The sequence below is a fragment of the Chelonia mydas genome, chromosome 22 (assembly GCF_015237465.2).
Source record: "Chelonia mydas isolate rCheMyd1 chromosome 22, rCheMyd1.pri.v2, whole genome shotgun sequence".
NCBI lineage: Eukaryota > Metazoa > Chordata > Testudines > Cheloniidae > Chelonia > Chelonia mydas.
Window position 1 is genome coordinate 3,517,466 of NC_051262.2, and position 26,802 is coordinate 3,544,267.

Consider the following 26,802-nt stretch of genomic DNA (forward strand, 5'->3'; position numbering starts at 1 on the left):
CCCTTGCTTTCTACAATGTTACATTGTCTCTTTCCCCCAACTCTCTCTCCTCACATCTGGGTACACTTCCTCCAAATTGTAGATGCAATCAGTTGGAAAAGAGGGGGAACTCCATTACCTGATGTACTCATTCTGTATCTTTAAATAGATCTGAGTCTGTGGGCTGTGTATTGCCGTGGATTAAATACAATTCTAGCAGGTGTAGTGGGACAACACCGAGTGACTATATGCTCACATAGCTCTCTGAGAAGAGGCTGGATTCCTGTGGATTTGCAAATTTCTCAGACTGAAGGGGAATTTTGGTGCGAGACTCCTCTGGAGTGCAGCATCTTCCCATCACATCCCAACGCTGCATCAACACAGAATGATGCAATGACTTTCTGGCAGCCTCAAAGTTACGTTGAGAGACGAGGAGTATCTGAAAGATTATCTCTTCTGTGAATCCCAGGAGATATTATCTCAGCCAAATTCTGCTCATTATACTCCTATAACTCGTCCCATTAACTTCAGTGTGGCTGCCTTTGTGAGCAGGATTTTACCCAGAGCTTTAATCATGCTAAAGGTGACACTGTACTAATTACACAGCCATTAGCGACCATCTAGCAGCCAGTGCTACCTCCTATTTTATGTGGCGCACACAGCAACGTTCAGCACGCTGCAAAAGGAGGCCACATAAAGGTGAGTTAGGGCCATGGGTAGGGCTTGGAAAAGGGGCAGGAGAGTCTGCCCAAGGACATGGCACAGCAGTGGTGTAACCCCTCACTCCAAGCTACCCACAAACATTTTTAGTCTACAGATCTTAAATCTCCCATCGGTTACATATGTAAGAGAATTAAATCCTACTTTCCTCACCGTACGTTCCCTTCTCTTTCCCCGCCTCATGCACTTTCAGTGGACAGGAGCTATATGGTTGAGCATTTGTTCCACACACGGCTTCTTGAAATGCTTACCCGCTGGGATGGCTTAACTGAATCTCCTCCTTGCATTCTATTTTTGACAGCCTAGGAAACATTCCCACATACTCGCTGTCACAGCAGTGCCCTTGCAAACCCGCTGGCACCTCATGTTGTGCTGCTCCCATCCTCAGCGTTTGTCTTGCTCTGATCGCTATGGGAACAAACAGCAGCTGGGTCCATTGCCTTGTAACTATATGAAGAAACCCACCATCATCTCAGTGAAGGGCTTGGTTTATTCTTTGGAACCTGTGAATTCCCCATTGTTCACCTCTAAATAATGGAGCACTGTGTAGCGTGCTAGACAGAAAGATGGAAGGCCTCCACTGACAGACTAACAAAGGAGAAGCTTCTACTCCCTTTTCCTAGATAGGCGAGACCTGCTGGCGGTCAACAAGGCCACACTAAGAGGAGAAGAATCCTACCCACACTATTGGGTTTGTAGCCTTTTGGACCTGGTTTGCTTAGGCAGGGAGGGGAAGCCTCGTAATGAGCTTGTTTGCTGAACTCCACTGCATTACTGCTGCCTGCCTCTTGTGCGTGCTGTAGCTCACTATGGAATTTAGCCTCCTTTGTCAATCAGCAGACCAGAGCTGCAAGCAGCACTGGTCATTTGATGGTGCACAGCTGAATAGGAAACAGCAGGCGTGTCTGGAACAGAGGTTTTTGTCCAGAAAACTGACAGGCCGAACATGGTTGGAAAGCTATTTCGGGTAGAGGGAGGGAGCTGGCTGGTACACTTGCAAGGAATGCAGCAATACCTCTCTGGCTGTTCTATGTTTCATTAACTCTTAAGCTACCCATGCAGCCCAGACCACAACGAAGAGTATGTTAGAACATGGAGTTTCCCTCAAATGACCCCTGTCACTTTCACAGCCTCAATCACTATCCAGCTGATGGTGGCCAGACTTCAGCCCAGTACCATTGGCCACAGAAGTCTTGCTAGCATCCTTCAAGCAAGAAGCGTGTTTAAGCATGATAAACTAGAAAAGGTACTAGGTTACATGCCCAGTGTAACTCTCCTCCATGCTGTTTATTTCAGTTAAGGCATCATTAATTTATCATGTTAGCCCAAGAAGGAAGATTCCCATAGCCATGTTAATCTATATATGTGATATCAAACAATAGATGTGTATAACAGTTTGCATATTGGAGAAAGGCAGTAGCCCATTCAGTTACATTTGGAACCAACTTCCATTCCATTGCCCACTTTTAGCCCCGATCTAACTTTGAATTAGTAAATCAGTTTGATCTGAAAACTGCCACATTTACTCAGAAAGCAACAAAGGAAGTTTTTGCAAAATTAGTCAAACTGTTTTTGAGTTGCAGGCCATTAAAGTTACCCTGCTCTGAATGCTGAATTGTCTATCATTTGTCTTCCTCCCTTTGGCTTAAAACAAGCTCATTACTGCCCCTTCAAACTTTCCATGGAGTTAAATCTCCTTGAAAACTCATGCACCTGGTATAGTTAAAGATGTGCACATCTTTGAATTCCTGATAACAACAGTATGGTTGCTTATTAAGTGGGCAATGTCAGATGTAGTGTCCAAAACTATTTCCTTGCTTTGAAATGCTTGATTTGTGTCAATAATGTAATAGGTTAGTATATTGTCATTTAGCAACCTTAAGTGCTGTTAAAGGTTTTGTTTGTACAGTAAAATAAGATTGTATACAATCCCTTTCAAAAATGTTCATTTTCAAAATACTCTCATATGAATCTGCCCCTTCTCTTCCCTATAGCTTGCTGGAAGAGAGTACGTAACATCCAGAAGTGGCTCTCTCTACTATTACTTTGAGAGTGCTTTGTAGCAAGCCAAGAGAATCATTTACATTATTTAGAGAAGCTTAAGGGAAGTTCAAATTCTATTTCCATTTGCCTCCAGTATCAAGTTGTACTGAACTGTTTCCCAAATCTCCCCCACCATCCTACCCACATGTAGAGCCTTAAAGTCCCCGGATTGCAATTTAGACTTTAAGAATGACCCATCCACAGTAAAATGCAGTTTTTCCTCTTAACATTAACTTCAGTGCTCAGGCAGAACCCACTGCAATTTTTGAATTTTTGTTCATTTTCGTTTAATATTTCAGTGTGAAAATACTAGAGAAAAGTTTATCTGTAGACCAACCTCAGTTCTGAAAAACCAAGGGCTTCTTGAATTTCGCAGATTTTTTTTCTGCCAAACAGAAATTTTACATGCAAGAAGAACACTGTCTAGAACCAGGATTGCTCACCCTCCCTTTGTGTGTACAGAGTATATATACACACACACAGAGAGACTTACACACACACGTGAATTCACATATCCTGAGCTGACAAAGCATTTTCACTGCAGCTACAACCACTTCAGTGTACTTTGGCCAATACCATTCCACCTGTGCTGGGACAACAACTGCAGTAGAGATAGTGTCGCCATGGCGACAGACTTGGAGCCTTTCATGTTAATTGAACAAGCTCTCTCTCTTCCCCAAGACGCACACTACCTACTTTAAGCAGGGCAATGGTGCAGCCCAGGTCTGTATGTTATCCCACGAGTCCAGTAGAAACCGACTGTTCTCCCTTGTGTTGTCTGGATACAGTTTGGAACCTCATAATTTTGAATTTTTTTTTAAATACCGCCAGTATGCATGGTGTCTCCACGGAAAACTGGCAGACACTAATTTTCAAAAGCATCTGATTGCTGAGACAAAAAGATACATTAAAAAAACCTTACAACCCAACTACAGAGTTAAAGTGTTTCAATAAGTTTCCATTTCAGTTCCTGACCTTGTTTATACAATTTCCCTTTGAAATTTCAGGAGCTTTCACCAGCTCTAAACAGGATTTAAAAAAAAAACCCACCACATTCTGCTGTTTAGGTTAGGAATTTGCTTCATCCTGATGAAAGTTGATGCTCTCCAGTATATATCCTGGATACAGAAAGGTGGCACTTGTCCAGGTCTTGTATTGACGAAAGACCCAAAGTTTGCCAGTTGACAGAAAGAGCTTGACTGAAGCTCATTGGATAGTCGGCTGGGGGAGTCCCCTCTCTGTATAAATTGATCTTGCCTCTAGATCAGCATGATCCAGTTTGTCTTCCAATTCTGCTTTTCAGCACAGCAAGAATTACAAAACCCTGACCTGAGATACAATATACAAAGAACTATGATCACTGAGGAATCCAACCGTTGTGGCGCAATCTACTTTGAAGACTCCCATCAGCTCCACAAAGCTACAGCCAAACATGGATTACAAAACCATTCTTCCTGGGGTATGGAGGGAAATGGCACAGGAAAAGAGTATACAAAACAGTACAGGCACAGGTCTGTTACACTCTATAAAACAAGCACAGAGAACCCGGCTTTTTAAAACTCACAAAGGTGTTAAAAATCCAGACTTTTCCAGAGATTTCCATCCACGCTCTCAATGTGACACAAAACCAATGTCCAAGTGGCGCTTACAATGGTGACTGGTGGGGAAATGCACAAGCCCCTTGGCAGAATGGGTCCTGCCCTTCCCTAGGTCACAGGGGCACATGTAGCAGCCAAGGATGACACACACACACCCACCCCTTTGGTTGTGGTTCAGTGCCTCAAAGCAGCCTTCTGTTTGGCAGGGGATGAGCGAGGAGAGGGCAGTCTATCTACTGAGGAGGAGCTGCTCAGGGTGGACTGAAGGTAAACGGTCTTGTGAAAGAGTCTGTTGCTGAGGAAAACCACCAAGGAGAAGAGACGCAGCTGGAAATGGCTGAAACACAGAACAAATGCTGTGAGCTCCAATCCCAAAGTCTCAATTGGTGTCTCTTGCACACATACGCGCGTGCACACACACAAACACATTAATATAATAGTGCAGCAAGAAGCTCCCTTTGTCCGTTTTTATATTTTGCTTAGTATATTCTAGGATAATGAGTGTCTTCACAACACAGCCCTGGTCTACACTAGGACTTTAGGTCAAATTTAGCAGCGTTAAATCAATGTAAACCTGCACCCGTCCACACGATGAAGCCCTTTATTTCGACTTAAAGGGCTCTTAAAATCCATTTCCTTACTCTACCCCTGACAAGTGGATTAGCGCTTAAATCAGCCTTGCCGGGTCGAATTTGGGGTACTGTGGACACAATTCGACAGTATTGGCCTCCGGGAGCTATCCCAGAGTGCTCCATTGTGACTGCTCTGGACAGCACTCTCAACTCAGATGCACGATTGTTTGCCGTTGCTCTGACGCAGGGAGGGGCGACTGACAACACGGCTTACAGGGTTGGCTTACAGGGAGTTAAAATCAACAAAGGGGGTGGTTTTACATCAAGGAGTATTTCAGGCAGGACTTCACGGAGGGTTCCAATAAGAAACGGTGCACCTAAGTTATTGTTCTTATTGGAACAAGGAGGTTAGTCTGGCCTCTGATTGATACATGGCTAGATTTACCTTGCTGCACCTTCTCTGTGAGTGACTGCAGTGTGACCTAGAGGAATGAGTCCCCTAGATGGGGGGCGGGGGGGGGTTGCCAATGAGTACAAAACAAATCTGGTCTATTTCTTGTTTTGATACACTCCATCTATCTTTTACATCTTTGGCTGGCAGCAGACGGTGCAGAAGGACTGCATGCCATCCACATCTCATGGCTGCTCAGCAGAAGATGGTACAATAGGACTGCTAGCCATCCTCATCTCTTGCTTGCCCGGCAGAAGATGATGCAATAGGACTGCTAGCAATCCGTATCGCCTGCCTGCTCACCATAAGATGGTTCAATAGGACTGACTGCAGGACTAAAGAGAATGACCTGATCAAGTCACTCCAAATTTAGTCCCTGCGCCCATGTCTGCCCAGGAGCTCCTGATCAACCTCACAGAGGCGACCAGGAGCACCTCGGACATGATGATGACGGCTACCAGTCCTATTGCACCGTCTGCTGCCACAAGGCAATGAGTTGCTGCTGCTGTGTAGCAATGCAGTACCGCGTCTGCCAGCACCCAGGAGACATACGGCGACAGTGAGCTGAGAGGGCTCCATGCTTGCCGTGGTATGGCATCTGCATAGGTAACTCAGGAAAAAAGGCGCAAAACAATTGTCTGCCCTTGCTTTCACGGAGGGAGGGAGGGAACGGGGGCCTGACGATATGTACCCAGAACCACCCGCGACAATGTTTTAGTCCCATCAGGCATTGGGATCTCAACCCAGAATTCCAATGGGCAGCAGAGACTGCGGGAACTGTGGGATAGCTACCCACAGTGCAACGCTCCGGAAGTCGACTCTAGCCTCGGTACCGTGGAAGCACTCCGCCGAGTTAATGCACTTAATGCACTTAGAGCATTTTCTGTGGGGACACACACACTCGAATATATAAAACCGATTTCTAAAAAACTGACTTCTATAAATTCAGCCTAATTTCGTAGTGTAGACATACCCACAGATTAGTAGATACACTCTACAGTAATGAAGAGTAAAGGCCTAATGCAGGCACAGTTATCAAAACCCCCTGGAAAATGCAGGATGCCTCCATTCCATCCTTGTATCTACGTAGGGAGGACAAAGCAGACCCAATTATTCCAACCTTGGGGTTAAGTCTGTCTTGAAAAGCTTGAAGTTGCAGATAAGAGCTGAGCTGATGGCTGCCCAGGAATTACAGGGTTTTGGCATACCCGCACTCAGCTCAGGGAGTGTGACATAAGAGGATTTAAAGTTCAGTGCAGGTCTATCAATAACTGCAGAGAACCTTTCCCTTACCAATAACACACCCTTTTGAAGTGTTAACACAATGTCCTCTCTGTTTAATTTCCTCTATTTTAAATTAATCAAGGTGTCCCAACCTTTCATCATTACATGACCAATATCTTCAGAGATGTACAAGGGCATCCATCCCCTGACTTACCAAGCACAGTACTGCTAAAGCCCTGTTTTAGGTCACAGATTCGAGTGTCAGTTCATCCTGCATCTAGCATTATCATGTTAATTAAAATCAACTCCGAGTTTCCTAAGGAAAATACTTACTATGCTTTCCCAGGTGTCTTTGCTTCATTGGCGCTGATGATAAACAGAGGGAAAAGAATGGAGAACAGGCAGCCACTGCAAAGAGAAGAAGGCACATTGAGCAAAAAGCCAATTACTATAGGTTGGTGTCATAATAAGGTTACACAGGAAAATGACCTCCCATGCAATGGAAGCTGATTTCAGGACATCCCTTCGCAGGGACTGGAGAAGGATGAAATGAAGCACCTTTAAACACACGGGAAATCAAATAGCCCAACGAAGGGCCACACTGAATTTATATAAATGGAGCAGATGACACCAGTCACAATATTTAATAGGGAAACACACTGTGCAGAGACGACATTTTCCAGCAGCTCACATCAAGAGAGAGTATCATGTAGCTTCCATAGGCTGCATCTGCATATTAAACAGAGATTGCTGTGGGCTTCACGGGACTACTACTGCAACCATCAGCACTTCACTGCAGCTTTAAGTGAGACAATCTCAGTCACATGGAAGACGAGCAAAAGGTGCGGAATCAACAATGTAAATAAAGGACAAGTAACTCCAATAGAATCTGGGCATGCTTAAACCCTTCCCTGCTGGGATCCACTACAGTGTTCTTTTAAGAGTAAGTATTCAGTTAACTTTCAGAAGAAGAGACAGATACACAGCTTGACACTGGAATTGGATTTTACCTCCCACATATATGCTGTCTCAGTGTTACCTTAGGCAGGGCTGACAGAGTTAGAAATGCAGCTCATCACAGAGAAGCTTGTCTGCATCAATAAATCGTGACCCCGGCTAGCTCTGCTTACTGCTCTACATTTTAAGTATAAGAGAAAACATGCCGCTAATGTTGGCTCCATCTGTAAGAGTATTCCAACCGTATGGGAAAAGGTTACAGCAGAATCAGAGCAGGACGAGAAATCATAAAGCAAACAGCAATGACATCATCTCAGCAAAGAGATGATTTCTGAGCAGTGAGAGGATTTATAAGCTTTTCCCAGCCACTGTGCCTCCAGAATGGTCAATACAGTGAGGCAGGAAGTAGGGGAGATTCTACTATCCAAATATGTTTCATAGTTGTATGGTAGTTCGGTGGAAGAATCTGCACTACATTTCTGATTTTAATGGAAAAACCTTCCTTATTCCTCAATGTACTTTCCCCTCCAACTACCTGTTAGCAGAGCTATTTTCCTATGGTGCTGTGGAAGCAGATATACTCCTCTGATCTGCAGGGGTTGGTGGTATCTTGGAGGGTGGGAATTTTGGGTGGTATTTGGGGGGACATGTTACCTCTGCATTCATCACCCTCAAAGCAAAAACGCCCAGTGCTCCCAATTTACAGTGAAAGTCACCTGATGATGTAAGAAGACTGCATTGCAGTGAGAAAAGCCAGTGGTAAACCAAATCCAAAGTAATAGGGCCAGTTCCTCTCAATGTTGGATAACCGTTGATGCATTTCAATTCCTAATAAAAACACAAGTTAATGTACAGAAATTTAAGGAACTAAGGCAGGAAAGTTTGGGATAAAGAGCATGTGTTGTCACTAAATCTCACATTTCTAGAGTGCCAGGCATCCTGAATGATCCCAAAGTAATTTATAAACTACATAAGGGAGCTGTATTGGCCATTCCATAGTTAAGGTTGCAAACAAGTTTCTATTATAAATTAGATTTTGGCTCTACCCTATAAAATCCACAAACAAAAGAACAACAGCCTCAAAAGTGGTATGTGAAGCCTGAGGCGACAGTAGAATTTTTCTATCATGCTTCAATAAAATCTGACAAGGGATCTCTGATTTACAGCACCATAGAAACAGAGATGTTCTTCAGAGTGTAAAAACCTAATTGTTTTGCCACTTTTGTAGTAAAAAGCAGAATATAAACTTGGTTTACTGGACCCATTGAGTTGGTAAGACAAAAGGCACAAGACAAATAGCAGTTGATTAAACTCCAAGTTTAGATAACATCAAGACTTCAAAGACTAACCTCAGAAAAGCTGGTCAGCTCAATTAAAATATGGAGGACTATGCTTTTTAAAAAAATATAATAGGTTTCTACCTTCTTCCCCACTGCTTTTTTTAAACTTTCTTGTAACGGTTTTTCCTCTTGATAAAAATCACATCTACCATCATTTAAATGCAGACACATTTAGAATAAATGTGGCACTAATTTATCAGTGGACTGCAAAAATACAGAACACTTACGGTGTTAAATGAAGAATCTAATTTAGATTATGAACTTCCTGTATTTTTATGCCTAAAATGGCCTGCAACATATGGTGTGATACAAAATAACGCTATGTTCGGCTGAAACTTCACTAATAGTTGAAGGTAGGTGGCAAAATTAAGTTATTCCAATTGGGAAAACTGAACTAACACTCCTCTTGTGAAAAGTAACATGGGATCTTTTGTCAGCACAAGTTTTCAAGGCATCTCTCTCTAATCTGAAAGGAAAAAGATACCATCATTTCTTTTTTCTTCTATTACCTTTGCTGGAGAAGGTTAAACAATTAAAACAATTTTACCATAGGTGTGAGAGACAAGTAAATGTTCATGTTCTGCATGTCTGAATATGTGCATTACAGAGCAAGAGGTGGCTGGGCCTACCTGACATTCATCATCAGGCTCCTTCCCAATCTAGAGCTCTAGCATTAGAAATGAAAGTTCTCTTTTCTTCTAATGTTTTTTCTCTAGCTGAATTTAGAATTCAGATTGTTCCAATGATGGTAAGACTGCCTCTTTGGATTTAGTTCCTGGACTTAATTCCATGGAGTGAAAAATATTTGGAGCTGAAAAACCACTACACAAGAGAACCTTGTTTTTCCCTGGAACTAAGAATTCTATGGTACACTGCAAACCAAGTCAGAAAGGGACCAAATCCAAGGCTTTCAAGTGAGAACCACCAGGAGAATTTCAGACTGCATCTGGCCCTCAAACAAATGTTTATTATTCTACTCATCTTCCCTACCCTGCTTCAAACACCATGTGACTACTTCTCATCTCTGCTATAGCCTCAATGAATAGGCAGGCAAGAGATTCAGCACAGCACAACCAGAGCATTCAGTCACAGAAAAACAGAGAAGGGCAGTAAGTCATCTATAGTGGCCCCTTCTCAGCCAGTGTTCAATGGATTGTGAAATGATGTATTCACCCCCCTGGTGTCTGTACTGCTCTGTGTGCTGCATTCACACCTTGATGCCAGAAAGAGGTGGAGTCAAGATCCCTATCAGGATTTGGATTCACACTGCAATGGAGCATGCACCAGAGAAGGATTGGCTGAGATGTCAGAGGTGCCAGGCTTCAGATAAGATGCTGAAGTCCCATCTGCCCATCTCTGGTGACTGTTTCAGGTGGAAATGTTCCCACAGCACCTTCTAAAGAAAGTCAGGGATAACATGCCAGTGTTGCAGCCAACATTCCTCTCTCTCAATAGAACAGTCTCTTGGACCACCAGTGGTATGGTTGATCCATTGCCTATGTAGTCCCCCTAACAGCAGGATCTCACTCCCAACTGTGAGGTGCTTTGGGGTGCTGCTCTGTTTTATCCATCTTATTGACATGTCTCATCTTTGGGCAACACCTCTGCTCCTATACTCAGGCCCATTACTGAGACACTAACATCCAAAAGTGGATAAACAGGCGAGACCATTTATTAGAGTAGTACAAGTGAAAATCATGTCCTAGTCAAATCCCTCTTGTGTAAACAGCACAATAAATTGATCAGCCTAGTAAGGTTTAATGCTCTGAAAAAACAAATTTGCAAATACAGCAGAGATTCATTCTCTAAAGAGAGGCTCATATTCCATACTCTTGAGGTGAGGGAGGAGGAAGGGTGAGAGAGAGAGAGAGAGAGAGAGATCACTTGGAAACATCCCAAGTTACTTGTCTGGATAAAATGTGTTTGAAACTGTATTGTCCTATCGGGGAGCTTATGCATTTAAAATATTCCCAGTAATGCAGAATGTCCCCAGACACATGCTGTTAGCCTTGAAAGTGAAGGGTAGCACTAACCTTTATTAAACCAGCGGTATTCAAAGCAGTACAAGGAGTAGAGCAGCGACATGTGCAGGAGGCTAACCAACTGGCCAATGATATCAATTGGGAAGAGGCTCACAATCATCCCCTGCAGAGGAAGAGAAGAAATTGATTGAGTTTGCTTTCTTCAGTGGAGGATTTATGTACAGCACAGCAGGGACACAATACTTTTATCTTCACCCTAGAGAGTGATAGGGGAGCACAATTAGAGAGGACCTTGCTTTCTTATAGTTTTAATTTTATTCTCCCGCCCTCCAACAGAACCATCCGAACCCCACCTCCCTTCTAGCAAAGCTCATCCTGTCACTTTGGGAACATCAATCAATTTGACCACAATTTTCTGCATATAACAGTCTCCTGGTCACAGCTCCCTACTCCAGCCAAGAGGCTCTCTCTCTTCCAAGGCGGCCAGTAATGCCAACAGCTGCATTCAAACAGCTGTTTGGCATCTCCCCCTCAGCATTTCACACTAATATGCACTTGGTTCGCTACTGAACCAGATACAGAACCCAAGAAAGGTCTAATCTCACCTGGATGAGAAACAGTGCTTGCAGTAAGAGGTTAAATAGCATGTCGGCAATGATTTTACTGACACTGGGAAAGGGCTGGGGCTTTCTTCCGGAAACCTCAAATGCCAAATCTGCTATGTCCTGAAAAAGAGAAACGTTTCAGGGAAACTAATTTACAAAGACAATTAACACGAGTGACTGCACTACTGATCTGCAGTCAGCATGCAGATTCCACTGAGTACACTTTCAGGATGCAATCTTGTTTTCTTACTGATGCAGTAACAGCTTTAGCTCAGCAGCTTATTGGACACAGTAATAAGGGTTCACACTTTTCATTCAAGGTGCTCGGAGTACTTTAGAAACCTGGGTATCATTAACCCCATTGCTACAAATGGAGAAACTGAGGCACAGAGTCCAAAGTCATTCAGTAAGCCAGTGGCAGAGCTGAGACTAGAACTCAGGTCTCACGACTCCCAGGCCCTTTCTCTAATCACATCACCATGCTGTCTCCATTGCGTATTTTCCAAACATATTGCCAATCACATAACAGCGATGATTTCTCCCAAAAAGCAGCAAGCCATCTCTCCATCCTCATGAAACACAGTGCACATATTCCACAGTGCACCTGCCAACACACTCAACACATCTGGAACAATAACCTTTATGTGAAATGTTCCTTTTATGGCATTATACAGAACAGAGCACATGGCCATCCACATGTTGTCCAAATAAGGGCCACACTAATAGCTTGTTTGACCCAGAAGGCCTTATGAAATAAAGCAGGTTACGGCTCATTTACAGAGGTGCCAGTCTGTGGAGACTACTTGTTCCAGTATGCAATGTTCCATCTCAGTCTGACTGGTCACCATCGATACAAAAAATAAAGGAGGCTGTGGGTTGTACTCTTGCTCTATGGTCTTAACTGACCCACCCGTAACACAGCATATGCTGTGTCACTTGTTTAATGTGAACTCCTGCTCCCATAGCTACTGAGGGCTGTTCCGCATCCTCCTCACCTACCTGAAACCAGATGGCATTGACGACTTTACTGAGCACAAAGAGAGGAAGGACCCAAAGGGCACCGAAAATAGAGGTGAGGATAAATTCCAGCCAGGACCAGACATCACCATGTAGTGAGGGGTCACCTTCAAAATAAGAATAACAGTCCCTATCAGCAACATGCACATGGGATTCTCTTCATTTCAGACTGCACAACCTACAGTTACAATGGAGAAATAGCTAACAGCAGCCTCCTTTGTACAGATGTGATAGTCTGGTCCTACTACAAAAAGGGAAATAGATAAAACCAGGAAGGGCCATTTCCTACTTCCCTTCTTTACAGGCCCATTTTCATGCACCTGCTCTTTATTTACTTCTAATAATATCCTAGCTGCAGTACTTCCATAGGGAACCAGTGGTTAATCCTATGGGAACATTTGCTTTGGGACTGCCAAAAAGCATCCTGCTGGTTCAAAAACAATGGCTTTCGATTTCTTGTGGTATAAGCAGGAACATAGTTTCCTCTTCCATCATTAGGAATAAGGTTTCCGGGTTTGACATTTATTTGCTGAAAACGTATATGGATGGGAAGAGAAAGCATTCTGCAACTAACATGTCATGCAGCAGACACATGGGAAGACAGACAGCTCTCGCCTATACTCAAATACTGTTTTGAACAGATGTTATCAAAGCTGTGTGTTTTGGTTCTCAGGAGATGAGAGGCCCAGAACACCCAGGAAAAAAATGAGGTTCTCCTTTGTTTTGATGGATAACTCTGTAAGAGGTTTCTAATACTTGTAGCGAGATTCCCTGACCTATCTGCTCCTCAAGTGCTCGCTCTAATCAGCATTCTGGTCCCTGCTCTGCCTGAACACTCAGAGTGGGAAAAGGGAAAAAGAAGCAACAATTACACCATGCACATCATGAGCAGACCAGACATCTGAACAGTGGGGAAAGCTGACCCAGCAACAGGAAGAAAGGGACAGAGATGAGAGTAAAAGGACAGAATGGAGTAAGGCAAAAGGGTATAGAGTGTCAGCAAGAGGGAAAGGAGGTGGACAAAGATGTGGGGGGAGGCAAGAGAGAAGAGGGTAGGAGACAAAGAAAAAGAGAAACAGTGTTAAACAAAACAGAACTAGAGGATGGGAGACACAGACAGGTCAGGAGACATAGGGTAAGGGTAAGACATTTGCCTGTTTAGGTACTTATATGGAGTCCATCACTGTAGTGCTAGAGGACCTCCCAAAAATTAAACAGTCAATATCACTGACTGTATCTCCCTTTCTTCCCAAAAAAATTCTTTGTTTAGATAGTTTGAGCTTTGCTGTATGTGTTTGTGTCAGGGACAAAGCAACCGAAGATCAGTTTTTCCTGAATTTTCAGTGTTCTCCAAGCCCAAAAACGCTTGGCAGCCCTACTTCTAGCTTGCCTCACGTCAGCACTTATTGGGCATGCCTGTGGCTGTCCTGGATCTATGCTGCAGCTTCGTATGACAGAAAACTGGAACAATGTGACTGTATCACATTGCTAACAAACAGACTTCCACTGACACTAAGAGGCAGACCCCCAACTCCTGGCATTCGCCCCCAGAGTTCAATACATGTTACTATTCCCATGCACTGAGTTTTAACATGTTGGATTTTACATTTGCTTTCAGTATTAATGCTTAATTTCAATGGTTTTAAGAAGAATATGAGGACCATGAAAATGAGTGGAGACTTTTCCTGTCAGTGTGACTAGTAATACATAGCATTTGCAATCCATGCCACTTAACTTAAAAAGCACTTTACAACATTTAAATTAGGACTCTTCCAAAATATAAAATGAATTGTCTGGGATAAGAAGTGTTAACAGCTTTCGACTTTACTGGCTGGTCAGAGAATACACCAATTAAAAAACAACTCATCCCATGTCTAATGGTAACTTTCTATGTTACATATTGTGAACTCTATGAGAAGCTACACCCCCAATAAAGAGGAGGACGTACAGCTTGTGAGAAATTCACTCTGAACAGTATTTAAATGAAAGTAATTATAAACAGCAGCAGGATTCCCACATGGAGAAACAATAACTGGGAAACTGAGAATGGACGACAGGGGATGGATTGCTGGATCATTCCCTGTTCTGTTCATTCCCTCTGGGGCACCGGCACTGGCCACTGTCAGAAGACAGGATACTGGGCTAGATGGACCTTTGATCTGACCCAGTTTGGAAGTTCTTATGTAACTAGCTTAATACTAAAACACAGCATTCCAAAAAAAGGTCTTCCCCCCTTCCCCGTCTGTTAGCAGAATTGCCCATCAATCTTTCTATCTGATACAAGCCATGCTAATCAAGTCACTGGAACATTGTTTAACTTTGTCCAAGTGTGCTTTTTAAGGCTTACGTGTCAGTTTTCACAACAGAAAAACAAGAAAAAGAAAATCTGGCTGAGATTTTCAAAGAAGCTTAAGGAATGTGGATGTCCAATTCTCATTAATTTTAATGGGACCTGAGCATCCAAATCCCATAGATAGTTTTAAAAATTTTGATCTGAGTCAGTTCACTAAAGAGGATATGGCAGCATTAATGCATGAAAAACACAGGAAGAGGAGGGCACAGCCCACACTGAGTGGGTCAAATCCTGAGTTGTACCGAGTCCTCACATCCCTCACTCGAGTCAGTGGGAGCTGCGATGCTCAGCATCTCTAAGGACAGAGGTGGCAACCTGTGGCCCCAGAGCCACATGCGGCTCTTCAGAAGTTAATATGCAGCTCCTTGTACAGGCATCGAATCTGGGGCTGGAACTACAGGTGCCAACTTTCCAATATCCCGGGGGCGGGGTGCTCACTGCTCAACCCCTGGCTCTGCCACAAGCCCTGCCCCCACTCCACCCCTTCCCACACCCTCCCCTGAGCCTGCCATGCCCATGCTCCCCCCCTCCAACCCCCAGAGCCTCCTGCATGCCACGGAACAGCTGACAGGGAGGGAAGGGGAGGCTCTGATCGGCAGGTCTGCTGGTGGGTGGGAGGTGCTGGGAGCAGGGGGGAGCTAATGGGGGCTGCTGATGTATTACTGCGGCTCTTTGGCAATGTACATTGGTAAATTCTGGCTCCTTCTCAGGCTCAGCGTGGCCACCCCATCTAAGGATTTTGCTCTCAGTTGAAGACTTGAGAGAGGGAAATAACTCAAGGATGGAGAGGCAGGATGTAGGGGCACTTGGCTGTAGTGTCGCCTTAGTCTTCTACACAGATGCTGATAATTATTTACCCTGGGGAGAGCTGATGTCCTAGCACTCTTTACAGAAACAAATTATGTACTTACCAATTATCTGTGCTGTGACTGACTGAAGTACAGGTATAAATACTCGGTAAAACAAGAGGAGACTAAGCTAAAGGAAAAAGGAAACAAGGAAACCATAAAAGTGGTTTTGTTAATGACACTTAAATGTTCACTTCTGTTACTCTTATCTCTATCCATCAACCCAATCTGCAATCACTCCAGAGACTCTCAACTGCCTCCACGTGTCCATCTCCTGCAGGAACCCTACTAAAAGTACCATCTTGTCTGACTGCACTGCCATTGCCACGCTGAATGGCTTTGGCAAACTGAGAGGCTGTTTCATATTTGGCACCTAAACACCTCTGCATCAGATGGGGCAATAACTTTCATCTACAGTGACAAAGATCCATAAACACTGATTTAAAGTGATATTTCATGTAGACATTGTGCATTCTCTATTAATAGCAAAATGTTTGCCTACCATCTATTAAACATTAAACACTATGATCCATCAATGCAGAGCACTGAAAGATCGCTCCTCTACTTAAATACAACCAAAATATATAATTGAACTGTTTCCTTTCAACATTTCCATGTTGGTTCCTCACCCATCAGGACAAAGTCTAATGGAAGATGAAAAGAGACAAGTGATTTATTAGGCTGCAAAACACCTATTACAATCATGAATAAACCCTATCAAACTCATTAACTTATTACAAACCTATTGGAAAGCTGACCTGAGTAAATGTACTATTCGATTCAGTGGAGCAGCACTACAGATTTCATTTGATCAGCAGGCGAACAAGCAGCATTAGGAACTTGAGAAACAGACTCCAGATTAATATAATGGTCTGCTTAGGGAATACAGTAGCTCAATTATATATTTTAAGGAGGGTCCCCCTTTATATAAAACATCAAAACTTAGAAACTTACTGGTTTCTCTCAATTCATAATGCCTTCCATCTTAGCCGGGCAGCCAACCTGACAGATCACCTTTGAAACCATAAAAGCACTGAAGCAGTGCACTGGTTTAAACTGGTGCTTCAATTTTTAAGTTAGGAAATAAAAAAAATTACACTTACCCAGAATACGCCTCCATTCCATGCACAACATTGAAAAATCCGGCTTACTATCCGAGGTTCACTGGAGAGCAATAATACACATGCATGAGAGACTGTATCACTGTAGCTACTTCTCTTCAAAGCAAATTATCCCCAGCATCCTGGGTCACTGAGAACCACTTTTATACAATAACTTAAAGAAGAAATGTGCTGGGTGCCTTCAAAATATCTAGAATAATAAATTCTATTACTAGAATTAAGTTGGTAAATCAGCAGCACTGTAATGCTCCAACAATTCACCACACAAACTCATGACATATGCTCACTGCAACACACAAGTTAATTTTTCAACGCTTATAGAAAACTAATGCTGTTGTATCAGAAAGTCCATTTCAACATAGTGTTAATTCCCAGCAGAAACTATTTTAAAATGGAATTAAAATTGAGATTATATATCAGTAATTTAGAGTAAAAGACTTTACAAGGATGTTGTTGTTATTCCAAAAACAAGCATTAGAAATCCAGGAAATTCAAAGTTAAAGGTTCAATTCAAAAATCCAAACATGTTAAGGCATGGAAATGCACAGTTAAAACATCCATGCAGTGACTATTCAATTATGATTAGTGCATAACTGTATCTGCAGTCTCTCCACTGTAATAAGAGTACATGGCCTTCATCCATTAGTGCCTCTCCAAAGTTCTTCCATCTGACCTCAGAGATTCCTAGGAGATGCCAGGTGTATTGTTCCATTTCATACACGAGTTCTTTCAACCTCCTTATTTGTCTCAATGTCCTAACATTCCACGTGACTATGGTGATGTTATCTCTTCCACGGATCCTCTTTGTTGGGGTTACACCAATAGTATACTTGTCACGTCCGCCCTGGTGGGAGACGGATGGCATGGTCATTATTAACCTGGGCTGCGACCAATCCGATATGGACAAGGTTGACTTGCTCATCATATGGTATGTCTTGGGCAAATTTCTAACCTGGCGGAGCCCATCCCTCTCCAGGCAGCCCCCTTTTAGTCGCCTCTTACGACATGCAGGAGGAGCAGTGGGCCTATTCTGTCCCCAGACCCACAGGGGAAAGTGGAGAGGACAAACATGTCAACGGCGTAGGATTTATTGTGCATAAAGGTATCAAGAATTCAGGATTTGGAGGCCGCCCAATATCCAGCTGGCTTATTTCCATCCATCTAAGGCAGTACCGTTCAGTATCACAGTGGTACAAGTCTATGCCCCCACAACAGACTATGACAATGAGCAAATTGAAGTTTTTTACAATCAGCGCCAAGACATCTGTAAGGTACACAAGAAAAATATCCTGATTGTACAGGGAGATTGGAATGCTAAAGTGGGTACTGGCGCACAGGCAGATTGGCGAGATTACTGTGGCCCTTTCTGTGATGCAGTAACCAATGAGAGAGGACTGAGACTCTTGGAGTCTGCCAGCTATAACAATCTGGTTCTTGCAAATACATTAGGAGCACATAAAGCGATCAATGTGGCATGCACCTAATGGTCTACCTCACAGTCAGATCAACTACATCATGATGCAAAACCGATTTCGTTCTGGGATCAACAGAGCTAAAACCAGGAGCATCCCCTGTGTGGATATTGGAAGTGATCACGACCTTGTGATGCTATGCTTTTGGCTGTGGCTAAGGAAAAATCATCAGGCCAAAGCTCACCAGAACCAAGTTTGACTTAGAAAGACTTGGAGTCCGAAGCATTGCAGAGTCATTCCAAGCAATGACTGGTGGAAAATTTGCCCCGCTGCTTGCTCTAGAGGAAGACGTAGAAACATCATTTCAATACTGTAATGAATGATACTGCAATGGACAACCTTGGGAAACACCACAAGACGACAAAACCTTGGGTCACAAATGAAATACTAGAATGTGTGACATTGGAAGAGAGCTCAAGAGAGACAAGAACAGCACTGAGGGAGCTGATAAATACAGAACGATTGGCAGAAAGATCAAGAAAGGAATGAAGGTGACCAAGGAGATACAGATAGAAAAACAATGCTCTAAAATATAATAAAAATAGCAAACGAGCCTTCCAGGTCGTAAAAGATCTGAAGAAGGAAAGATGGACCAAAGCTAACGTAATTCAAGACAAAGAAGGGAACAGTGTTACAGAAGAAAGGGACATCATCAATAGGTGCATAAACTACTGCTCTGATCTATACAACCACCAGACAAATGGAGATCCTTGTGTCCTAGACAGCCCAGATTCAACAGAGGAGGATGTCTTTCCAATACTGCATGAAGAAGTGGAGACAGCTGTGAAATCACTCAAGAGCAGAAAGGCTACAGGTATTGATAACATCCCAGCCGAACTGATGAAATTCGGAGGAGAAATAGTAATAGATGTACTCACCAAGATCTGCAACAAGATCTAGCAGAATGGTGAGTGGCCCTCCACATGAACACAGTCACTACTCATCACTCTGCCAAAAAAAGGCAACCTGCAGCTGTGTCAAAATTACCAGACCATAAGCTTAATTGGCCATCCCAGCAAAGTGATGTTGAAAGTCATATTGAACAGATTGAAGCCACAAGCGGAGAATATCATCGCTGAAGAATGTGCTGGAAGAAGTACCACAAAACAGATTTTCAACCTTCGTGTTCTGTGTGAGAAGTACTTACAACACCAGCAGGACGTCTACCACGTCTTTGTTGACTTCAAGAAGGCGTTTGACAGAGTATGGCACAAAGCTCTCTGGGCAACCACGAAGAAGTACAATGTTGGTCATAAGCTTATTCTTACCATTAAACAACTGTATGCTAAAACCAGCAGTGCAGTTCTTGTCAATGGCACAATAGGAGATGGTTTCGCACCACAGTTGGAGTCCAGCAAGGCTGCCTTCTTTCGCCCACACTGTTCAACATCCACTTGGAGTGCATAATGACTGATGCCCTAGAAGATCACATATGCATAGTCAGAATTGGGGGGGGCAAACAATCTCAAACCTTCGGTTCGCTGATGACATTGACGGCCTGGCAGGTAGCAAAGATGAACTTGCCAACCTTGTGAAATGACTGGATGAAACCTCCGCAAAATACGGCACGGAAATCAGTGCAGAGAAAACCAAGCTGATGACAAATGGGATCAGATCACATATCACTGTCAGTGGACAAGAGCTCGAGACAGTGAAACAGCTCAACTATTTGGGGGCAATCATCACTGATGAAGGATTAAAGGCAGAAATTCTGGCAAGAACTGTGCAAACAACAGCAACAGTGGCAAAGCTAAAGCCTATTTGGTGGAACAAGAACATTTCCCTGCAATCCAAACTGAAACGTCTGCACGCGCTAGTCATCTCCATTTTTCTGTGTGCGAGGCATGGACCCTTACGGCAGAACTTGAACGGAAAGTACAGGTAGTAGAGATAAGATACTTAATAAAAATCCTGGGCATCTCCTACTTTGACCACGTCACTAACGAAGAGGTCCGCAACATCATCACCCAATGCGCTGGGTCATATGAAGACCTCCGGACGATCAAGAAGAAGCGCAAGCTGAAGTGGTACAGCAATGTAACAAGATCATCTGGCCTATCCCAGGTCATCCTCCAAGGGACAGTACGGGGAAGAGAAGAAGAGGTAGACAGAAGAAGAGATGGATTGACGACATAAGAGAGCAGACAGGAATGGGCTTCGCGGAGACTCAAGCACTGACACACAATCGTCAGGGGTGGAGACAATTGGTTGATTGTTTATCAATGATGGTGCCCCAATGACCAGTGCGGTTATAGGAGTGATGATGATGTATCTGCAGTCCCAGGTTACATTAAACTGATTTTTAAAGACACGTTCAATATTTAAAACTTTGACTAGATGACCCTTGCGGTCCCTTCTAACCCTATAGCTCTGAGTCTATGCTATCGCCACAGAGCAGAGTTAAGGTTCTTTGGGTGCTCTATGTTCTCTGGGGCCATCCTCTTCCCTTCTCTCTCTTTGGGATATCTGGAAGGCAGTGGCCTTTTTGAAAGAACCTCTTTCTTTCTACAGAGGGAACCTCTGTAGAACTTTATTCATCAGTCTCTGCTGTAGAAAGTTTATTATGAAGAATAATAGTAAAATATGACCATTTATCCTAAAATAATTATTCAGATGCAGCTAATCCATGAGATTTCAGTACATTAACTGTCTGGAAAGTCTGAAGAGTTGCCTTATTCGATAACTAAAATCATTCAGGGCAACAACAACAAAAAGACAGGCATATGGTGCTATTTCTTAAAAGACTGACTTTTTATAAAGTAAAAATTAACGCAAATTAACTGATTTAACAAAGAGGTTGAATCCATGCCTTAGGTACAAAAATAAACCTAACCCTCACCGGAGAAGCCAGAACAAATGCTACCGTAATCTGGAGACTAGACACCCCAGGTAGAAATCCTGTTTTGGTCACAAGTGGCAATAAATTTGAGGATCTCTTCCTAGTCCTTACTGGATGTTTTTTCCACATCACTGAAGAACACGGTATGACTGTGAAATAACAGTTGTTTTGGATGCCCAGGACAGGACTAAGAGAGCCCTGCAAATTTCTGAAGTGTGATGGCAGAACTGTATGTGGAAAGCTTACTCCCAAATCCCACAACTGCCAGCACTGCATACAATGTCTCTTCTGTAAGACAGTCACAGAATACAGGCACTGGATCAGACTAATTACCCATCAGGTCAGTGTCCTTTCTCCAGCAGTGGCCAGTACCAGATGCTTCAGAGGGATATGTAAAAATCCGTGTTCTGAGTTGGCTTATGTCTTGATGCATGAGGGTTTATAACTCTATTTTTTAGTCCTCTCCCATTAACCATATAAAATTTTTGAATCTTTCTAAGCTCTTGGCCTGAATGATATCTCGTGGAAGTCACTGCCACAGGTGCCTTATGTAAAAAGTGTATCTCCTTTAATCCATTTTACGTTTGTTACCTTTCTGTTTCAATGACAGTTGGCTCATGAATCCAGTTTTAATTGCAAAGTATTTCAGAGAGATTCTGACCCCATGGACCTTCAGTCAGTAGGTTCCTACTATTGAGGGGCATATTTTCATCCCAGTGCATGGAGGGGTAAGCATGGAAATCCTCACATGTGCAGAGGGAAATAGCAGTCTAAATGTCAAATCTCCACTCACCTCAAATTCCCTATCTGGACTACTCTGAAATATTATATATGTGAACAAATGTTCTTGCAGATTATTCCCAATTCAGTGTGACTTTCTGTTTTCCCAGTTATTTAGGACCTCCATAGTCCTAGTCAGAACCATTGTGCTTACAAATAATTCTCTGTCTTCCCTGTCCTCAGGAGATGGTAGATTGAGAAGGCACAAACAAATTTGTTAAGTCTTTAACACTTAAGCTCCTTTACTCACTTCTCCAGCTTCCTCTCCTCACTCTGAGCTCTCCGCTGGGCAAGCACGCTGCTTGCTCTCCTTTTTCTCTGCTCTTCTCTTTTCTGTTGGATCCGGGCATCCAGCTTGGAGATTGTGCAGATCCCCCAGATGGAGTCCTTAATTCCCTGCAGACACAAGGAAACAGGACACTTGAACCCAACATACTTTGGGCAGTCAAAGTAAAAGTTATAAAGGACACTGTCAATAGAAAAATCATCTTCATAAAAATTACATATATTATCTGCAATCCCCTATATTATAGAAACGGAAAGAATTTTACAAATCTCTTCATTATGATCATTGCGTCAGTTTACTTTTGCACACTTCAGTCAGCTAGGGACAGTAAAAACCAGCCTGGGCAGTTTCACTTTCTGGTGCATGCACTGGCCTAAACTTCTGTCTTTGGGCTACAACCTGTGCAGAGGAAGGTACGAATTATAAAACAGTTTTCCTTGCATTTGTTTTTAATTTTATGTCAACATTTCTATTAATATTGGCCTTTCAGCAAAAAATTTTTAAACAAGACCTACATTTCAGGGGTACTAAATTGTGCAGTGGTTTCCCTTTCAATGAAAATCTCAGTTTAGGTGGGTCTGAGAGGCTTATATATAAAACTGCAGGTGTGCATGGCATTTTAAAAGACAAAGTCCCAGCCTCAAGGAGCTCACAGTCTAATGTAGACAGATAATTAATGACGATAACAGTAGCGGGATAACTGTCACAGTAGCGGGATAACAAAACAAGGAAGTGGGGGAAATGCTCCCGGGACAACAGTTTTGGCACATGCTAAAAATAAAGGCTATGTTGCTCTATTTTTTTATGTCATCTTGGCCATGCTCAGAAGCGGCAAGAGAGAGCACCTGTGGCGAGATCAATGGCAGAAGGAGACACAAAAGTCATGAGCTTCTGAGGTGGAATTCCAAGGAGAATAGCGAGGCTGTTAGGAGTAGCCAAGAAGGGAGAGGTTGTTCTCTTTGGGACAGTCTGGCCACCTGTCCTGTGTTCCCTCAGCTCCCATCATTCCCTCAGACCACAATTTGGATGAAAGCCAGCAACAGTACTCAGTCAGGAGGAGAAGCCAACACTGTTAATTGTAGTCAAGGTTCAGTTCAATACATTACACCAACTATTTTCAGTGGCCCAGTGACCTAAATCACACACATTTTAGGCATCTCTAAAAGGGACAGTAGAAAGTAATTAGTCTTTTAAGGTGTCATTTCTTGTTGACTTCCCATTATTTATAGCCCCTCTCTCAGAAGCCCGAGAATCATTTCTTTCCTTGTCTATTTTCTCCTATCTGGCAAAAAGTGCTTTTTCTCCTGCCAATTTGTGTATAAAGCTGGAATTAATCCAGTAGGGTTTCTTTACTGCCTTGTTTTGTAACACAAGCTGATAAGCGAGATTGTCACAGACATTTGAGGCGTAGTTATTAGTTTCTTAATGCTGTGCTATCAATAGAAGTATCAATCCACAAGATAGTGTTTCAAGGATCTCCCAAGAACTGGTTCACTTTATTTGTAATTTCTCACCATGAGTGGGGAGTTATTAGTATAATTTATGATATATCTTTACACAAGTTATCTATTATCTTGTTAGCTTTTTTAATCCATGGAGGCAGAAAATATAATTACACACACATTTAGGATATGCAAGGCATTTCTGGTCGAACGTAAATCAAAATTTGGTGTTTACACTACTTGATCGTGTCCTCGGGTTACAAAACCAAGGCAGTTTGCTCTTCCTGGTTGCAAAGAAACATCAGCTCCATGTTGCCCAAACCCAAATCCTGTGTTAAACCCACAAAGGGCTCCAGAAAGCACTTAAGATATTTCCAGCTTTTTTTAAAAACGAGTGGGGGAAGCAACATCTTCTTAACTAGGTCGGAGTTAGCCTTTCACCTGTGGGCCATCTGTTGCAGCACCAATCCAAATCAGCTGTGATCAGTCAAGCATTCCCATCACAAAAAATACGTAATTGATCCCTTTGATGGCAGAGTGATTAAGGCTCAATTCTGCAGGGCGCTCTGCAGCACAGAGATGTTTGGAGGTGCAGTGGAGGCTCAACGTTTGTCCAGACCATGCTCAGCCGTGTGAGTCTGTAGTGGTATCATGCTGAACAAGAGTAGCTCCCTCTTATTTCCACACACACAAGAGCAAAAGAATGTCACTGAGTGGAGTTGGAGGGAGATTAGAATCCTGCTATTTGTGTGTGATCCCACACATATAAATTAGGTACACAACCACTATTCTGCTCCATATTTTTTTTAAAAAGGTAACCAGGAGTGAAACTTGAGGTTACTCCTGGAGAGGATATATTCTTAATCCACCATTGGATACATGGAAAGGGAGGCACCAAGCATTAAAGAACAGGATATAATCTGAATATTCAAGACCTATAATATTGATTGGTATCTAAGTCTATTTTGCCGATAAACTCACTATGCCACTTATGCAAGGGGAAAAAAAAGATCCTGAAGAGATTCTGGGCTCAATACAAATTGAGAGACTTACCCTGACGAGATCATGAAGGAAGGTTTTCACACTGTCTGCCATCTCTACTCCAGCATCACCTCTGATTCCAGAACTATCAACTACAGGGAGAAGGGAAGAGAAGAGCCCAAACCTCTGTCATCATGCACAGATGGGAAACTGATGGAGCCTGGCAGAGAGAAAAGGAAACATTACCATGGTAGATGTAAACAAAGAATTCCTGGTTTACGCACTGGTGTGTGTAATGGAATTGTACGTTTAATAGCATCTCAACCATTTTAAACAGAAGGCAGTATTTGTCCAGGCTACATGAATAATTTAACACTTACTACTATATTAATGTGCAGCATTTCTGAAGAAAAGGCATGACAATTGGAAAACACATCAATAACCAAAGGTTTGAAAGTTGTAAAATTCAGACTTTTGAACTAATGAAATAAAGTTTCACATTAACTCCAGTCTTCATTGTTGCAACCCGTATCTAGGAATGAAGCCATATATCCTGAAAAAGTCCCTGCTAGTACAAAATGCAGCTGCCTATCTGCTTACAACACAAGTCACCATGAGCACATCACCCCAGTACTCTGCTCTCTGCGATGGATCTCATCAAACAACTGTCCAATTCAAGGTATCTGTCCTGATATACAAAGCTCTCCATGGGATTAGCTTCTACCTATTCAACAGATTACTTCTTAAAAGCTGTGGCTACGGTTGCAGATTTGTCACAGTGGTGAAAATGTCACAGATACCATGACTTCTCCATTTGTCCATGACTTCCATATGGGAAGGTTCTAGGTGGGTCACCCCAACAACCTCTTCTCTACACCAGATTGGGTGGGGGTGTTGGAGAGCTAGCTCACGCTACACTCACCCCAAACTGCAGTTCCTGAGACCCATGGGGTTGGGCCCAGCTCCCTGCTCCAGGCATTGCAACCTGGCGCATGGGATCGCAGTACCCCTCTGTAATGACAGAGCAGTGGCCAGGCCAAATTTGAGTGAATGGCACTGTGACCTTTTTCTCAGCTCGCAATGCCATTCACTCAAATTTAGCCTGCTGCCCCGGGGTGGCCAAGCCAAACCTGAGCGGAGCTGTGAGCCGATGTGCCAGGTCACAATGCCTGGGACACAGGAGCCGCTGCTGCCCGTGCCCAGGGTGACCACAGGACAGGCTCGCTCTCAACCCGCAGGCCCAGCCCTGTGGGACAGGAGCTACCACTGAGGGAGGGCCCCCAAACCAATGGCCTCCCCTCCTCACTGGGGTGGGATTAGGGTTGTGGTGCCGGGGTGCAAGGTACTGCTGAGGGCAGTGACAGCAGTGAAGAAGGATGCTGGCCTATCATCTTAATGAGACACAGTTGAATTTCATTTGTACTGCTTTAAAAAAAAATCACAAAAGTTATGACTTTTACCAAATTAACCGTGATTGCTCCATCATTTTTAATAAAAAATGCCATAAAAAATCTGCAGCCCTCGGTATGGTCCCACCTGAAGAACAAAACTGTTGACCAATAGGGAAAAATGCATGAGTGGGAAGACAAATCTTTCACAAGAGAAGGTCCTAGACTCTGAAACCACTCCCACAAGAGAGAAGAATGACCATGGGCCTCAGTACATCAAAACTCCTAGATTTCCTATATGCATCTCCAAAGTGGCAAAAAGGAAAGTTATATGAAGATTAACAAGCCCCTAAACAAGAAACCATATGCCATGACAGGTGAGAAAGTATTCAGGCCGAGGTGAACAGTGAAACAGCGGGACAAAACCCAGGTCAGAACAGGGGATGCATTTGACAAGCAGAGTTCAAATTAGGTTCATGACTTGTTTTGCAAATGTTTTGGAAATACAAGCTTCTCCTTGCTCCAGGGCTAAGGACCCTTTACACAGAAAGACCTAGTGTAGCCTACTTCAAAGAAATAAGTACTGCACGAGGTAAAGGGCATGCCAGAGGAAACAAAGTGACTTAGGGCTTTGACTACATTAGGGATTTGTGCACTGTCACTGGTGTACATTCATGTAGCTACACCATAACAAAACCCAACATGTGTCTGCTGCACCATTGTAAAGAGGAGCTTGCACCAGTAAGACTTAGCCTTACTTTAAATATTCTTTCGTGTATTCTGTAACTTCGTAATACAAGAGGT

The 26,802-nt window shown here is 43.1% G+C and overlaps 1 protein-coding gene across 3 annotated transcripts in view; it reads right to left on the bottom strand.

Annotated features, from left to right (window-relative positions):
* Window positions 1-3,004: 3,004 nt before the first annotated feature.
* EI24 (EI24 autophagy associated transmembrane protein) overlaps window positions 3,005-26,802 on the bottom strand; it is an 85,097-nt gene continuing 61,299 nt past the window's right edge. For 2 of the 3 annotated variants that reach the window (XM_037882455.2, XM_037882456.2), the window contains 10 exons: window positions 24,683-24,830; window positions 22,152-22,297; window positions 16,793-16,853; window positions 15,753-15,819; window positions 12,471-12,595; window positions 11,472-11,591; window positions 10,918-11,029; window positions 8,261-8,372; window positions 6,921-6,995; window positions 3,005-4,677 (listed from right to left, as the gene is read on the bottom strand). In XM_037882455.2, coding sequence (XP_037738383.1) covers window positions 4,515-4,677; window positions 6,921-6,995; window positions 8,261-8,372; window positions 10,918-11,029; window positions 11,472-11,591; window positions 12,471-12,595; window positions 15,753-15,819; window positions 16,793-16,853; window positions 22,152-22,297; window positions 24,683-24,724 — 1,023 coding nt within the window. In that variant the 5' untranslated portion in view covers window positions 24,725-24,830 and the 3' untranslated portion in view covers window positions 3,005-4,514. The remainder of the gene's footprint in view (window positions 4,678-6,920; window positions 6,996-8,260; window positions 8,373-10,917; window positions 11,030-11,471; window positions 11,592-12,470; window positions 12,596-15,752; window positions 15,820-16,792; window positions 16,854-22,151; window positions 22,298-24,682; window positions 24,831-26,802) is intronic. The other variant, XM_043534075.1, reaches the window with a different exon arrangement.